Source organism: Meriones unguiculatus, chromosome 3, assembly GCF_030254825.1.
Source record: "Meriones unguiculatus strain TT.TT164.6M chromosome 3, Bangor_MerUng_6.1, whole genome shotgun sequence".
In the NCBI taxonomy this organism is placed as follows: domain Eukaryota; kingdom Metazoa; phylum Chordata; class Mammalia; order Rodentia; family Muridae; genus Meriones; species Meriones unguiculatus.
Genome location: NC_083351.1, coordinates 164,244,793 through 164,260,427, shown reverse-complemented (window position 1 = coordinate 164,260,427; position 15,635 = coordinate 164,244,793). Strand labels below are relative to the sequence as shown.

At 41.7% G+C, this 15,635-nt stretch overlaps 2 protein-coding genes across 2 annotated transcripts; both read right to left on the bottom strand.

The window, feature by feature from the left end:
- Positions 1-3,278: 3,278 nt before the first annotated feature.
- On the bottom strand, positions 3,279-4,195 carry LOC110560485 (platelet factor 4-like). The gene is made up of 3 exons (XM_021656440.2): positions 3,973-4,195; positions 3,612-3,744; positions 3,279-3,487 (listed from the first exon to the last, which is right to left on the bottom strand). The coding sequence occupies exons 1-3, from the start codon at positions 4,073-4,075 to the stop codon at positions 3,385-3,387; spliced, it is 339 nt and encodes a 112-aa protein (XP_021512115.1). The 5' UTR covers positions 4,076-4,195; the 3' UTR covers positions 3,279-3,384.
- Positions 4,196-6,525: 2,330 nt separating this feature from the next.
- Positions 6,526-8,003, bottom strand: Ppbp (pro-platelet basic protein). The gene is made up of 3 exons (XM_021656439.2): positions 7,765-8,003; positions 7,341-7,470; positions 6,526-7,205 (listed from the first exon to the last, which is right to left on the bottom strand). Exons 1-3 carry the CDS (start codon positions 7,898-7,900, stop codon positions 7,115-7,117), a joined length of 357 nt encoding a protein of 118 aa, XP_021512114.1. The 5' UTR covers positions 7,901-8,003; the 3' UTR covers positions 6,526-7,114.
- Positions 8,004-15,635: the final 7,632 nt, after the last annotated feature.

Below are 15,635 nucleotides of genomic sequence, written 5' to 3'. Positions count from 1 at the left end.
ACAGTGTCGTTCTGTTCAGTTGACTTTCCATCTGTTAGGTATTTTGCCTTCAACCCTCAACGATGCCTGACTAACCACCGTTAGTGTTTCTCTCTTGGTAGTTACTATTTGATGGATATTTACTCAGTGGTATTCCATCAGGCATTCATCTGCATCGAAAATGAGGAAGGAGGATGAGACCCGATGCCCATGGACTGGTTTAATGCATTGCGGTTCGGGTTAGTAGCTATTCTGAAGGTAAAGGAATACATACAAGGCCTCATTTCTCATTTCTGAACAACCCCTGCAGTTTTGTCCAGAATTCCTGGGGAAAAATAGGGATTCCCCAACACAGCTGATAGAATGGATTGTTCTAACTCTGTCTGAAGACTGTGCTCCTTCAGGTTGGATTCCTTTGACCACAAATGCTTACATAATGACACAAATATTGACAGAAAAATTGTTGTGTCATATTGCCTCAGGGAGGAAGATTATTTTAGCAGTTTGAACATGTCTCTCTGCCCTATACTGAACACTTAATCCCCAGTGCTGAGAGATCGGGGTTTTAAGAGCTGATTACACTATGGGGGCCTGTGTCTCACACAGGGACAGTGCTGTTATCACAGAAGGGCCGCTGTAGCTGATGTGGTTACCTTGGGAAGGGTGAGGTCAGAGTGGTCTCTATTTCTGCCTCTGAAATTTTCTCTCTGTCTTCCTCTTCCTCCTCCTCTTCTTCTTCTTAGCTCTTCTCCTCCTTCTTTTCCTCATCCACCACCTCTTCTCCTTTTTCTTTTTCTTCTTCTCCCCCTCCCCCCCTCCTCCTTCCTTTTCCTTCCAGAATGCTATGGGGCAACAAGAAGACCCTCAGGAGGTGCAGCCCCTCAATCTTGGATGAGGAAACATCCATAATTAGAAGCCAAATACATTGCAGTAAATTATGATTCTGTAGTATTTTGTTACAGTAGCATAATATGATGACTTGACCTTGTTACATTAAAAGTTTGTCTTGCCCCATCCCTGTTCTTTATTAGAAAGATGGTTTAGCCTCACAGCCAGAGTCATACAAAATCATGTGTATTTTATAAAATTATGGTTTCATTATTTGAGTATTTCAGTTATTACTGAGAGTAAAGCAAACAAACAAACAAACAAAAAAAACACCATTAGTGTCAGAAATATCTGCAGGAGGCTTTACATTGAAATTTCCAGTTTAAAATATGTCCCTTTCTTGTCTCATTTCTATTATCTGTAATGAACATGAGAATACTATCGATGCTTTTCTTTAAGCCCAAGGAGCCCCTCAATGCACCATGCGTTCCAGAGCAAGTTGTTTTTAACCACAAAAGCCTTAGAAAGGGGAAATAAAAGTAAAGATTACACAAACGAAGATGTGTGGAGGGCAGCAAATACTTGTGTGGTTCTGTTTTCTCGATAGGGGCCATGAGTGTGCCATGAAGGCTGCGCCCGTGGGCATTTTCCGCTGATTGGCTGCAAGTGCCACCTGGGTTGCAGGGTTGGGGGCAGGGGAGTTCAAGGGCAACTTAGCTCTACCGTTCCGTAAATGTTTTTGGAAAAGCAGGAGACTGCTGCATATCTTGGGATATCCCAGATGCCACAGTCCTCTTGCTGGTAGAGGGGCTACTTGAAAACGCTGTCAGGATTATTAGGCCAGCATGATTCTGAAACAAGGATTTGTGAGACCCCATTAGTTGACACTCAAAAGCTGGTTTGGTCTCTTTGACACATTGAGTCCTGTCTACTTAGGGTGTCAGAGGCAGGAAGCAAAAGGGAAAATGAACAAAAACAGGCATTTGAGCCTCATCTCATTTCTAGGGCTTTCTCTCATAAAGTTCACTTGATTTGAAGAACTCTTAGTGTGAGTGTAACCTTTTCATTCCCCGACTCAAAACTGCCCGAACACATGCCTCACCGCTCTAACCTAACTGGAATGGTACTTTGAGAACAATATCAACAGCATTTTGTGATGGGAAAGTGTCATGCTTGTATCTGTGATATGTGTTTTGGAAAGATGATTTGTGTCACGGTGCTTAAAAGCAGCACTGAAAGTAAAAATCACCAAGAACCAATTGTGAGGTCACTGTATATTCCCCCTAGGATAGCTGTACCTTGAGAGCTTATATGAACTATGACTATTTATCTAGAGCTATCTGCTCCCTTCACAGACACAACCGCACATGTAACTGTTTTCTCTTAGTAGTTTAAGCCCACAGCTCTGCACTGCCCTGTTAGGTTGAACGTGATTCTCATGTTAGGTTGCGTTCACTCCTGAGCTACTGTCTACACCTTCTTCTTGGGTCAGTTAGATTTTGCCTTCCTGCCCATTAAAGTAACTTGAACAACACTCTCACCCCCAAGATTTTCATGCCCTATGAGTGTCATTTCACATGACGAAAAGGCTTCAACAACATATGAAGCTTATTGAGATAAAATGTTTATTCTAGATTATCCAGCAGGGTGCTAAGAACTTGCAGAAGTTTTTATGAGAGAGCAGAAGAGAGAGGAAATGAGAGATGATTATTGAATATACACCTATCCCAGAGCCTTTCTCTCTCCCCAATGTGTGGTAGTTGTCTTTTGAAGTACGAGTATAAAACCAGCTGGTACCTCTCCTGGTTCCTGTGGCTGCTTAGTAAATATATTATGGTAGGATGTTAAGGAAAACTGAAATGCAAATAAGGTTCTTCTGAACCCGAGAATACTGGGGAAAGTCTACAGGATTAGAGCAACAGTGAGATGATATATTAACAGATCATCGTAGAACTCTAAGTTTGCCAGGTAAAGAACACTTACTGGCAAGAATGTGAGAACAAAGCTGTTTTTAATAGTTCTTTTTTTTTAAATATAAACATTCTCTAAGAACCAATTAATGGAAAGATGGTCTCACATAATTTCTTGAAAGTATCAACATATTAGCATTATGTATTCATTCTAATTTTATTTTTGTTATTTTCATGATAAAATAGAGTATAGATCTTAAAATTAAATCAAATTTTGATTTAGATGCTTATTTTAAAGGCAACTTAGTAATGCTTTAGCCCCATTAATTGTTTTTTTTTTAAAAAGCTAATTAGAACATTAAAACTAAAACGTAATTGTGAGGCAATGTAAATTGAGTAAATATGGAAACAGTCGACACCTGGAATACAACCCATAATGCCAAACAAATGCAGCCCTTAGAAGAAACCTTCCTGCCAAAAATCTGAAGATGTTTTCTTATACGTGACCTGTCGGCACTATTTTGGCTCCATTGCGAAGAAATGGCTTCACTTTATGGCAAATTGGTTCTATGCATTTATTTAAGTCTTGAAGGATAACATAATCAGAAGATCGTAGTTACATTAAAAGTAGACAAAAGTCCAGTCCCCCATGTGACATGTTGCAGATTCAGGCAGTTAGCACCCGTCTCTCCAGTAGTTTCCTGACTACTTTCTTGTATAGGGGTGCTTGCCTATCCAGGCAAAATTTCATCCCATTCTTCAAGGTGGCTCTGTCCGGGGGAGAGGGGAGAAACGTACTTTTCAGAGCCTTGGTTGGAAGAAGGGAAGAGACAGAGACGGGAAGGAAGGGCGGAGGAGGAGAGGACGGGCCTGGAAGGTGTGGGCAGGACTCACATGAGCTGGGGAACTGCGCAGTGGCGTCCTGCCTTGATCACCTCCAGGCTGGTGATGTGCTTGGGATGGACCCCAGAGGAGACGGTCTTCGCACACATGCAGTTAAGATGTCCATCGCTTCCTTCAGGACTAGCTGAGGGCAAAGGGGGAGGAGAGAGGAAGGGGAGTAGAGGAGGTTGTGGTGACCGTATCATCGGCCAGTGGGACCTCCGTACCATTTCCACGGGCTTGGTTATAGCATCACCTTCCCACTCAGAAGGAGGGTGAAGCGCAGTTGGCAGGCCTATACATCATCACAGATCACCTCCCCACCCCTGACACTCCTGGGCTGTGCCCCTAGGATCCCTTCACCCTCTCTCACCGCTGGTGACGGCAACGGCAACCACGGCTGGCAGAAACAACAGGCCCAGAAGCAGTAGCTCAGGGCTGGGCCGGAGACCCCGAAACACCGCAGCAGCACTCATGTCAAGAGGATGCCACTAGATCCAAGGCCTAGCGCAGGGAAACTGGGGCCTGGGGCTCTAAGTGCTGGCCAGTGGCTCCTGGAACCTTCCAGGCACTTTTTATCTTCACTGCCAGCCCAGCCGGAAACCTGGGATACAGGATGAGGAACTGCTCTGCGGAAGCAATGGCATTTGGGGAACAGTAATTGGGCTCTGGCCAGCCAAGATTAAAAAGAAAAACAGCAGAAAAAAAAAAGCTGAGGTCAGCTCTCTTGACTAGCAGCTGGAAGCAGGACCACATCCTCAGTGTGAATTTATATGAACCGTTACAGAGTTAGAAAGAGCAGGACTTGAATTTGGCAAAAGGTATGCTGGATGTGACAGAGAAACTTCTGCCGTCACCATACGGTTTACAGAACATATACACCTTCAGGACCGATATGTTGCCTTCCCAGCTTCCGGTTGCATTACCCCAAACTGCCCCTTCTCCTCTGCCTTTCCTGCTGTCACTCTTTCTGCTGATTACTAGTGAGTCTGACTGCTGTGTGGTTAGAGATGTGGGTTGGAAAATTATTTTCTGCCACTAAAAAGGTTAAACCGAGTGTCTAGGCAGTGACCTCTGAATTCCATCCTCGTGTGGAAGCATTCCCTCTGGAAGATTCCAGAGGATCTCCTAACTCCTGTCCAGTCTACTGCAGGAAGCGGGGTCGGTTGTCATTACTCTCTAGGAAAAACAGCAAAGTTAAACTTGAATGCATTGCTCTGATAACATCTTTGAGCCTAGCTATTTCTCTAACCAACTCTATTCTAGATAATACTGGATAAGAGAGTTTGCGGGGACAGTTGGAGATCTCGGTATTAATTTATGTCTCATATAATTATGCGGCCCTTTATCTGCCCCACCCCCCTAGTGATATTGTCAAGCATAATTCCCTGGGACATATGTTTCTGAACACTCAGCATCAGCTGCAATGGCGGCTGCAAGACATGCCATAAGCCCTCTCTAGTTAGGGAACTGAAACCCAAGGCCTGTGCCAGGTCAGCAAAAAAAGGAATGGATTTCAGCAATAACGTCAGACAAGCCTTTCTCGACACTTAATGGAAAGAATCCAGATGAGTGACACAAAGGTAAAAGAAAAAGTCCTCTCGAGAAGAATAAGAGAATAAGCATAGTGCAGACACTGCCACGTGGAGAACCAGCCTTGCTGGCTCTCATTGGGAGACCGTCTCAGAGAGGCACGAGATGCCACAGATGTTCTAAATAATTGGAGCAACGTTAGCAAAAATTATGCCACTTTCCGTTCACTGCTCTGGCACACATTTGTGGGCACTGGTGTAACTGTTACTGAGTGTTCATTTTACAGATGGGATATCCTAGGGCCTGAGGCTCTGGTGGTGAAGAGACAGGACAGGAAGCCAACCACCATGCGGAGTTTGAGTGAACTATGTGCTTAGCCTGTAAGTGTGCCCCAAAGTCCATACAGATTGGAGTTGGTGAAATTATCTCTTCCTCCATGACCCCCAATGATTCTTCTTTGTAGTAGGAGAGTCTATATCTTGTGTACCAATTTACCATGATATGATATGTAATGTCATCTTCTTAGAGAAGAAGGAATCCATGAAAGTGTCGTGCTCTGGTGGTTAAAGACTAGGATTTCAAATATGTGCTCTGATCATTTTAATTTCGAAGGCAGGTTTCTTTTGGCTCTGTGGAGAATTGAACCCAGGACCCCTCACTTGCTGAGCACCCACTCTACCACAGAGCTACATTTCCAACCCAAGGCAAGTCTCATGATTTCTTAAACTTCAAGTTTCCTCCCTTTCTGTTCTGTAACATGGGGAAGGCTAGCAGTTTTGATAATAGCAAATTCCTGTCATTATGTGGGTTATCGTGTGACACACAGTATTTAAAGCATTTTGAATTCAGTTCTTTTAATTCTCACATCGGTTCTACTAAACAAGCAAGAGGCCATTCCCATTTTAAAAAGCAAGAGACTAAGTCACAGAGCAACCTGACCAAAATGAAGCCACTATTATGTGGCTCTAGAGGATGGACTTAAGCCAGATTAACAGGGACCTGGTAAGATTAGTTAATTAATATATGTGGGACAATTAATATGCCTAGCATTTTTAAAGTGATAGATTCTTGCTAGTCTATGACATTAAAATGTCATAGATCATCAGCTTAATGACCTTACCTGACTATAATGTGAAATAACAAATTTTTAGGGCCTATGACTGTGGCCCAGCGGCAGAAGACTTGCTTTTTATACATAATGCCCCAAGTTCAGTCTAAGAGAGAGAAATAGAAGGAATATAGTGGAGCATTAAACAGCAGATAAGACCTATCACATTTCCCTGTTGTAGACAATAGTGGCATTTTTATAAACAGAGTGTGTTAATCCCTTTTTTGTTTCACATTTTTGGTGCTACTGATGTTCATTATAAAGAACAACCATGACTTACAGAACTTAGAGTCTATGACTTTATTATGTTCAGTTTGAAGGTTAAAACAAATGTTAGAGGTTGCTTGGAAACAGGCTTTGTAGGGCTAAGGAGACTGTAAAAACTCAAGAATCCACTGAGCAAATATACCCTACTTGGCTACAGGCAATTCCTATTTTCACTGACCACTGTGAAATTTGTCAAGAGCAAGCAAGGAAAGGTATACTGAAGGGCTTGGAGGGAAGAAAGGAAAGGGGAAAGTGGTGCCATTATAATCTCAAAACTAAAAGAAATAATTCAAAAAAACACAGAAAGAAAACTTAACGCAATGTGTCTGGAAAGAAAGCTTCAAATAAATAAATGCAAAATATAGCACAATGTTTAGCCAAGAATTGCAGAAATAAGCCATAAATTACAACTTAGTGTGTCATTTTCATCTACTTTGTGTCATTCTTCAAAACACCTTCTTAGAATACACTGTGATTTCTGAGAAAGAATGAAAGTGTATCCCAATTCCAGAATGGAAAATGACTCTAGAAAGTCCGGAGTTCAAAAACCTCACCCCTCCTCCCCCCTGAAATGGTTTGGCAGGAAGCCGACATTTGCAGCAGCTGGTCAATAGCCTTCCAAGATTTTCATGACCAGTTTCTTGACGGCAGGAGCGTCTGGGTCCAGGCAGGTTTTCCTCCCATCCTTCAGCGTGGCTCTGCAACGGAGAAAATGATTATCTGTGTAGAACAGCCTCTCCGTCAGAACCTGTCCGTGAAGCGGGAGGGAAGCAAGTAGGTGAACAGGAAGGGTTCCCTAATGGCAGGGACAGAACAAAGAATCGGGGACTTACATCACTTCCAAGTTGGCACAATGAGCTCCTGGCTTGAGCACATTCACGGAGGCGATATTACGGAGTGGGATTCCAGAGACTACATTGGGACATCTGCAGCGCAACTCAACATACGGTTCCACGTCATCCGCTACGTTGGAGCAGAAGATTTAATTCGAGATTATACATTATTTTGCTCCCTTTCCTAACTTGTAAAGGCCGTTGTCCCTCTTTCACACAATGTGACAACGACCTGTAAACTTTTAATGGCACGTGTCTTTCGCATACGAAATGCCCGTAAGTATATATTAGAGTCTTAGCGCATCCTCCAAACGCAGAACCGCTGACGCAGTCCCTATGCGCACAGCCCCAGTCCCCCCCCCCACCACCACCACCACCACCACAAGCCTCTTGGATACAAGCAGCCTTCCTCATTCATCTTTACCTAAATTTCCCTTCCGTTGTCCTGTGGTCATGGGAGCCAGGGCGACAAGGAGCAGCGCCAGCAGCGCCAGCACCCGTGGGTTGTGAAGTGGGCTGGCCTTGACGGAGGAGGGCGTAGGTCTGGGTCTGAAGCCCATGGTGGTGAAGAGTGAGCTAACTGTGTCCTGAACCAGGAGACTCGATGAGAGGACCAGCTGCTGCCCACAGCACCGCTGCTACGTGCCTTTATATGCCTCCTGACCTCTTTTTTTTTATACCACTGAAAGAGGTGGGGAAGTGAGTACATGTGGTTATGTAACCATAAAAGGTTGGTCAAGTTGCACCCAGCCCACACAGACCAGACGGGTTAAAAACCCTGCAGAATTCGCTGCAACTTGTGCGTCATTTCACTCACATTCCTGCTGTCACTCTCAACTTCTGACTCTTACAGATGTGTAAGCACCCGACTTAGAGGTAAGACCCAGGACAAAAAAAAACACTAAGCATTTTCTCTGTGTGAGCAGGTAGCCATGGCCACGCCCTTCCTACAATGCAGTTTTGGGGCTTAATAGACACCAGGCATACTTTCAGTCCCACGCACGTGGTCTTTGAGAAGAGCTGCCCTTCTCTTACCAAATAAAAAAAGAAAAGTCCTGTGCTAGCTCTTAATAGGTGTCAGAATTGTGGGGTGAAACTAGGAGTCACTTGCTATAAAGGAGTCACTTGGGGTATGAGTTTATGGGCATCTACCTGCCTTCTGAGTATATTACCATTTTAAAACATCATCCAATAAGCCCATTCTCCTTTACATAATAAGCTACTTGTTACTACTGTACGGGTGTACATGAATATCAAGATCAACATATTTGTTGTTTCTCATTTTTAACAAAATATTCATACATTACAGAGATATGAAAATTAAATATGTTCTTTCTTCTTCATAGTTACTCTCTAATACTGCTTTTCAAAGGTAGGTGTCAGTAGCTACTATTGCTAAATAGAAATTCGGTATTTCCGTTCTATCTACATTTATGTGTATAAGTATATAGCCATGGAGACACACATTAAATGCATATACATGGAAACATCTCTCTCCACAAAGGAATGATTCTATAGGGGTCATTACATCATGTGCTCATCTTCCAAAACTCTGGGTGAAATATGAAAGATTTTAACATTATTCATAATCTTTCATTTTCTGGCCACCACAAACAATATTTATTGGTTTCACTGTACATTTTTTCTCCATATTTAATGATACTAAACTTCTTTCCATGTTCAGTGGGGAAGAGTTCTCTAATTCTTTGAGAGGATCTATATGCCCCTCAGGTACATGGGGCTGTTACTCAGTGTAGACCAAGCTGGCCTCAGACTCACTATAGAGGAGTGGTTCTCAACCATGGGTTGTGACCTTTTGAGAGTCAAGTGACCCTTTCACAGGGGTCACATATCAGATATCCTGCATATTACAAACTACATTACTATTCATAATTAATTACAAAATTACAGTTATGAAGGAGCAATAAAAATAATTTTACGGTTGGGGATCACCACAACATGAAGAACTTTATTAAAGGTTCACAGAATTAGGAAGGCTGCTATGTAGCCTAGGATGGCCTTGAGTTCATAATCCTTTTCCTTCAGCTCCACACCCCCAAGTGCTAAGATTGCAGGCATGTGCCATGATGACCCTTTTTACGTCAATTAATGAATGTATCTTGTCACAAAAAAAAGACATTATCAGCAAAGTTTATGAGGACAAATCAAATTGTCATGCAAATTTTACAAGCCTTATTCATCAGCCTCGACACAAAACATCTATTTTGTAGTTTCTGTTTATTCAAGAAATATTAAACAACTATTATGTGCCAGACATTACAAAGTTCTTGTGTGATTATTCATCTAACGTTTACTTTCTCAGGAAAGAACTAAAATATTTGCCTAAAGCATTGGGATTAAAATAATACTCTATATTCATTACTGTTAATTGCTAGGCCTAATGGTGATTCATTGTGACAATGTAGAAAACATATTTTATGACAGCTTTTCAATTAAAAGCAGCTAGTTTATATAAAATTATAATTTTTATAAATACTAAAAAAAATTAGCAGATAGCAGAGACTTTTAGGTTTAAAATAACTTTATACCCTTTGTAACTTTGTCTTTCATTGTCACCCTCAGTTATTAAAATGTGTGGTAAGTTATTTTATCTATTTTCCCCCATGAGCTACCTTATAAATAGCAATCACTCAGGAAACAAACAAGTTTCTATGGCCCAAAATAAAGTCTATCTGTTAGCTATTATTTTATGGATACTGGAAGACCATTTACTCATTAAAATAAAGACATATTAGATCCTCTCTGCACAGAGTATTTTGAAGTCCTCTCTCTCACTTTCTCTCTCTCTCTCTCTCGTAGCTCTTCTAAGTATTGAGTAAATAACAGTTGGCACAGAAGATACTAAGGTTAGTAAAATTTTCCATTTGCTAAAGTTCCCTAACTCATTGAAAAATGAGGCAGCAAAAGATGTTCTGTGAGAGCTGGAAGGAAAGTGCTCTCTGTTTAATGTGGAGTTGACAGAAACTGTGGGGATCTCAAAGAGCATTGACATTCACAATAACTGAGGGTTCTCCTTTTTGCCCAGAGGGAAGTTCAGATGAGGAGGGGTGTGTGTAGGGAGAAGAATCTTTCCAGACACTGCTGCTATGAATTTTTTCAGCACTGCTATGTCTTCTAGGCCTAAGAAAATTTATTTTTAATAGCGGCATTTAATAACAAATAACTCAAATAAAAAACAAATAATGCGTCCGTTGAGCATCGAACTCATGAACATGACTCACTTGTACTGCATGGTCATTGTTGGAGGGCATTGCAACCTAAGATTATTTCAGAACCTGAGATCCTATCATTACTCAGTAGCACTAATTTTCTTTTTCGCTGGATGCCAAGTCCACTCTTAATTTAGTGGCTTGAAATAATTCTTCTTTCTTTGAAGGTTGATGATGAGGATGATGATGATGATGATTGGAGAGCTGCTTGTTTGTCAGGGTGCTTTGTTACTGAGTTTTCAGCAAAAAATATGTTCTCACCCTGGCCTTCACCTTGAGACAGAGATAAGCAGGATGTTTTTCCAAGTTCCTTCAACCTGTTTGAGTGAGGATAACACAGAGAAGTGGTAGAGGTAAACAACTTTGACCTCTCAATGAACCCCTTCATTGTATTGAGGCAGTTTGACTAAAGACAATAAATTGTGGAATAAACCAGGTGTGGCAGTTTTTACTGACAGTCCTCTTGAGCTGATCCCATGTGTTGTGTGGTTTTGTTGTTGTTGTTTAATTTTCTTTTCAATCCTTGCTCCTCACTCAGGAACTGTTTGACTCTGCCATCAGGTCCCCGCAAATATTATTATTATTGCATTTGAATATTTGGTGTCCTCTCCCCTGTGCTTTGTTTTTTAGTAGTAGCAGGTATGGTTAACCAGCCATAGACATAACTGAAAACTCACAATGGCCACCTCTGCTTAGGAGCTGGCTGGTGCTGGCTGCTGGCTGCTACCATGATCCTCTCTTTCTTCTCTTCCCTTCTCTCTCCTCTCTGCCCCTCTCCTCTCAAGAAAATCATAGTCTTATGCTGGTGGGATTGTTCTATGGATAAAAGTGCTTACACCAAAGTCTGATAACTCATATTTGATTCCTAGAACCCATGTAGCAGAGGGAAGTATCAACCCTCACAAGTTGTTCATGTTCTTCATGTTCTTTGGGACATGTGTGCCTCTTCCCAGAATGAATAAATGTGTGAAAGAAAGAAAGAAAGAAAGAAAGAAAGAAAGAAAGAAAGAAAGAAAGAGAGAGAGAGAAGGAGGGAGGGAGGGAGGGAGGGAGGGAGGGAGGGAGGGAGGGAGGGAGGGAAAGAAACCATTGCTCCATGGGAAAACACTGTGTTTTCTAGAAAAAGATCAAAGTCTGACTATTTCATCATAAGCTTCCTCAAGCCGCCAGGATCCTGCCCAATGCCTGGTCTGCTATGTAATGGCATTTAACTGACAAATGGTTATAGGCAGAACAATTGGCCATACATTTGATATTCAGAACTAGACTTGAAAGGCACTGGCTCTGGTTGTGTACTATACCACAAGCTGTAAAGGGGAAATAGCCAGACCCTTCAGAGAAGTGAATCAACTGTTTCTTTTTATCCAGCCAACAAGGAAATCAAACAAGTATTGCTATGCATTTGAGAAACATCCATTAGGATTATTTTTTCACAGTGGACATGGGAATGGCATGTCTTGGAAGACGTTCTAAATACGTGGAACAAGATACTAATATTAATAGAAACAAAATCTTACACTTAACCTGTAGGTCTCCCCCGTCAGTATTCCTCTTTACATATGTGAGGTATGAACAGTTCCTCTCGGGACATGAGTATTAATTCTGCTGACTAAGAGGGAATCAAGTATCAGTCCAGATCATATACACAGTACAAATTGTGCTTCTCTTCCTTGGTTTAGTCACAGAGGTGACTATAATTCCCCCGGTGCTCCTTCTGTGTGGTAAATTTCTCATTCTGTGACATGCAGGAAGGATTTTCAAGTTAAGTGTGTGAGAGTTTACCCACAAAAATTTGTTTCCTCATGCAAGCATTAGAAGCAATGATAGAAATACAAAGCCACTAGTCATATTTTACCATAAATCTGTCATACCTTCAAGAATTAAATGTGTCACACCCAGAGGCAAGCAGAAAGTCTGACATAATGAACAAGAACATTACAAACTGAAAATCGCCTGAGCCAAGGCAGGTACATAGACTTAATTTTAATCAGCCACATGAGGCCTATTGGTCTCATGTGTATGGGAGAGTTTCCAAAAGATAAGAGAGTGAAACAGTATCTAGAGGTTAGTGTGAGGAATCAATGAGGCCTATCCTTAGAAGATCAATGTTAGATTAATTTCTCCCAGATATGGAGGAAGCAGCTGTCACAGCTGCTTCTGTATAGACTACACCATGGTACTGAGATGCTATGGTTTGGCTTTCCTGTAGACACGGGAAAAAGAGGCACAGTAATCAACACCTACCACGAACCAGGTTGCTGACTTTAGGACAATATCCAATAGCTTGGGCTAGAATGTTATTAGCTCATTTATTCAGTCTGCGCCACACATTGGGGATGCAGAGAGAAGTAGACTATGGTGGCTGATTTAGAAAAGTTGTTTGTAGATTATGATGGATAAACCCACAGACAGTAACGAAGCCCATTTGTTCCCAATAGAAGGACCAGTTGTAGAATGTCTATGATACCTACAATTGTCAGTAAAATACAAATTCCAGTGAGTCAGTGGTCTAGAAACAAACAAAACTTTTAAGTTTCACATCTGGAAAAAAACAACATAGAGTCCTAGGAGAAAAAGAAGGAGGGAGGGTGGGATTGGAAGGGGATGAGAGAGGGGGTTACAACTGGGATACAAAGTGAATAAACTGTAATTAATTAAAAAAATAAATTTGTAAAAAAAAACCAACAACAACAAAATTATGCAGATAAGGCAAAAATAATTGGGAATGTTCATTTATTCACAAACTTGTATTTTGTCATTCAAAAAGTGTTTGCTATGTTTTCATTTATTACTCACAGACACATAATAAGAGAGCATTCTATTCAAAGACTGTTCAAAACACTAGAATTTAGAGTTCAAGCATTCATGGTATTTCCTACAAGTTGGCATTTCCTACAACTCATGGGATAATTACACACATTATCTGAGAGACTAAAGAAGCTACTGTGCAAGTTTAATGGCTTTTTAAAACTTAGAGGGATTTTCCACTTTCCTGTATCACTGAAAAACTTGTCAACAAAGGCATACCTTTTAAACTATTAGACTGTCTCATATCCTTGTGTCTCTCCCTCTGTCTTCCTCTGCATCTTTTGCACAGACACATCAGCATATGATGCTAGAAAAACATATCAGGTGAATCAATATTTTGTACGTAATGAGAGAGATTATATGATAAAGACAAGTAAAGATTTATATAGCTAATAATATATTAATACACAACAATGTGTGAAAATTCACGCAAATATTAATATATAAGAGTTCAGTTATAGCTGGTGTATATTTGCGTATGAGTTAGATTAATACACCCTCCTTTTGCTGTTACTAATAATACAGCAATTAGTATTGCTATTTATACAAATCACTGCCTCATGCTGGAGAGAGAATGACACTTCTTTGGCCTAGATCATAAATATCTACTGTGCCCTAACTACTTTTGTTAGGCACTGCGGTGGAGATGGTAGACACTACCCTTGCTCTCGTGAAGATCACAGTGACATCAGAATAGACAGACACTAAACACTTCTGTGTACAAAATGTTACAAACAAAAAACGCAAAATTCCATGAGAAAACAAAGAGCAACCTAATCTAGGGCTGGGTGATAGAGGTTGTTCTGAGGAAGACTGCCAAGTGAATGCTGGGAGAGATGCTATGGGTTGGGAGTTTTCTTGTAGGCAAGAAAAGAGGCAGGTTAACCAACACCTACCAGAAAGTGACTTTCTGGACAGTAGAAAGTCAAGTTGCTGACTTTAGGACAGTAGCCAACTGCTTGGGTTAAGATGTTATTAATTCATTTAGTTAGTCTGTGCCACACATCGGGGATACAGAGATGGGTAGACCATGGTGGCTGCTCTAGGAGAGTTCTTTGTAGATTAGGATGAAAAAAAAAATAAACAAACAAGAACAAAGCAACATTTGTTGTAACTCAGTGATCTGGTATCTGAAAGATGTTGAGTTGGGAAAGGCAAGGAAAAATGTCATAAAAGAGGCATTGCTGGAACCAAATGGTGAAAGATGAGTAAGTCTGGTCTTGTGGGCAGAAAAAGGAGCAAGCCTCTTGCAGGTAGAGCCATAGCAAATGAAACAGGGCACCAAATGCCCAACAGCACAGGGTGTGAGAGAGATGCAAAGTATGAGACAGCCTTATTTGGCGGGCTTTTGTAACTTTTATTTTATGTCTAAGAAATATGAAGTATGCTAATTAGCTCTGTGTCTAACTGAGACAATGTCTTCTATGCTTGACCTTAAAAAGGCAAAAGGAGGCACATAATTTTAAACTTTTGTGGTTTGGGTTCAATTCTTGTTTTCTAATTAATTTTTTAAAGTTATTCACTTTACATCCCAATCTTAGCCCCTCCCTTGTCTCTTTCCGGTCCCACCCTCCCTCCTTCTTCCCCCCAACTCCCTCCCCCAGTCTTCAGAAAGGGGGAGCCCTCCTTTCCTACCATCTGACCTCAGCATATCAAGTCTCATCAGGACTGCCCGTATCCTCTTCCTCTGTGGCCTGGTAAGACTGCCCTGCCAAGGAAAAAGTGGTCCAGGAGCAGGCAACAGAGTGCAAGTCAGAGACAGCCCCTGCTTCCCTTACTAGGGAATGTACATGGAGACTATGGGCCACATCTGGGCAGGGTCTTAGGTCTGCTCCATGCATGGTCCTTGGTTGTTGCTTCAGTCTCTGTGGGCCTCCAGCTTTGTTAGCTCTGTTGGTGGCAGAGAGGTCTGGGTACTCCACCATGCACACCTGCCAGAGATAAAGCATTAAGACTTGAAACCAACCGGTTGGTTTATCTCTGGCAGGTGTGCATGATGGAGCACACAGACATTTCCACACACACATATCTTGGAGGTTGGGGAGAGAAAGATGAGGAGCTGGGGTCCCCGCATCCCCTTTAAAGGAATGCTCATTATGATCTAAATTTCCCATCTGGGCTCCACTTCCCAAGGCAGCAAGCTGGGGTCTCAGCCTTCCATCCACGAGCTTGAGAGCTGAACTAGAGCAGAGAGCTGGTCAAGGATTTAAGGTAGGAAGCTCTTATCATCTTTGTGTTTTCTAAGGTCCCCAGAAGC

What these genes read in the sequence shown, in the direction of transcription:
- LOC110560485 (XM_021656440.2), bottom strand. Translation starts at nt 4,075, where the DNA reads ATGAGTGCTGCTGCGGTGTTTCGGGGTCTCCGGCCCAGCCCTGAGCTA. An exon ending in TGCCGTTGCCGTCACCAGCG is followed by an intron (nt 3,745 to 3,972) that starts GTGAGAGAGGGT and finishes CTTTGCCCTCAG; the next exon opens with CTAGTCCTGAAGGAAGCGAT. An exon ending in TGCGCAGTTCCCCAGCTCAT is followed by an intron (nt 3,488 to 3,611) that starts GTGAGTCCTGCC and finishes TCCCCCGGACAG; the next exon opens with AGCCACCTTGAAGAATGGGA.
- Ppbp (XM_021656439.2), bottom strand. Translation starts at nt 7,900, where the DNA reads ATGGGCTTCAGACCCAGACCTACGCCCTCCTCCGTCAAGGCCAGCCCA. An exon ending in ACAACGGAAGGGAAATTTAG is followed by an intron (nt 7,471 to 7,764) that starts GTAAAGATGAAT and finishes GCTCCAACGTAG; the next exon opens with CGGATGACGTGGAACCGTAT. An exon ending in TGTGCCAACTTGGAAGTGAT is followed by an intron (nt 7,206 to 7,340) that starts GTAAGTCCCCGA and finishes TCTCCGTTGCAG; the next exon opens with AGCCACGCTGAAGGATGGGA.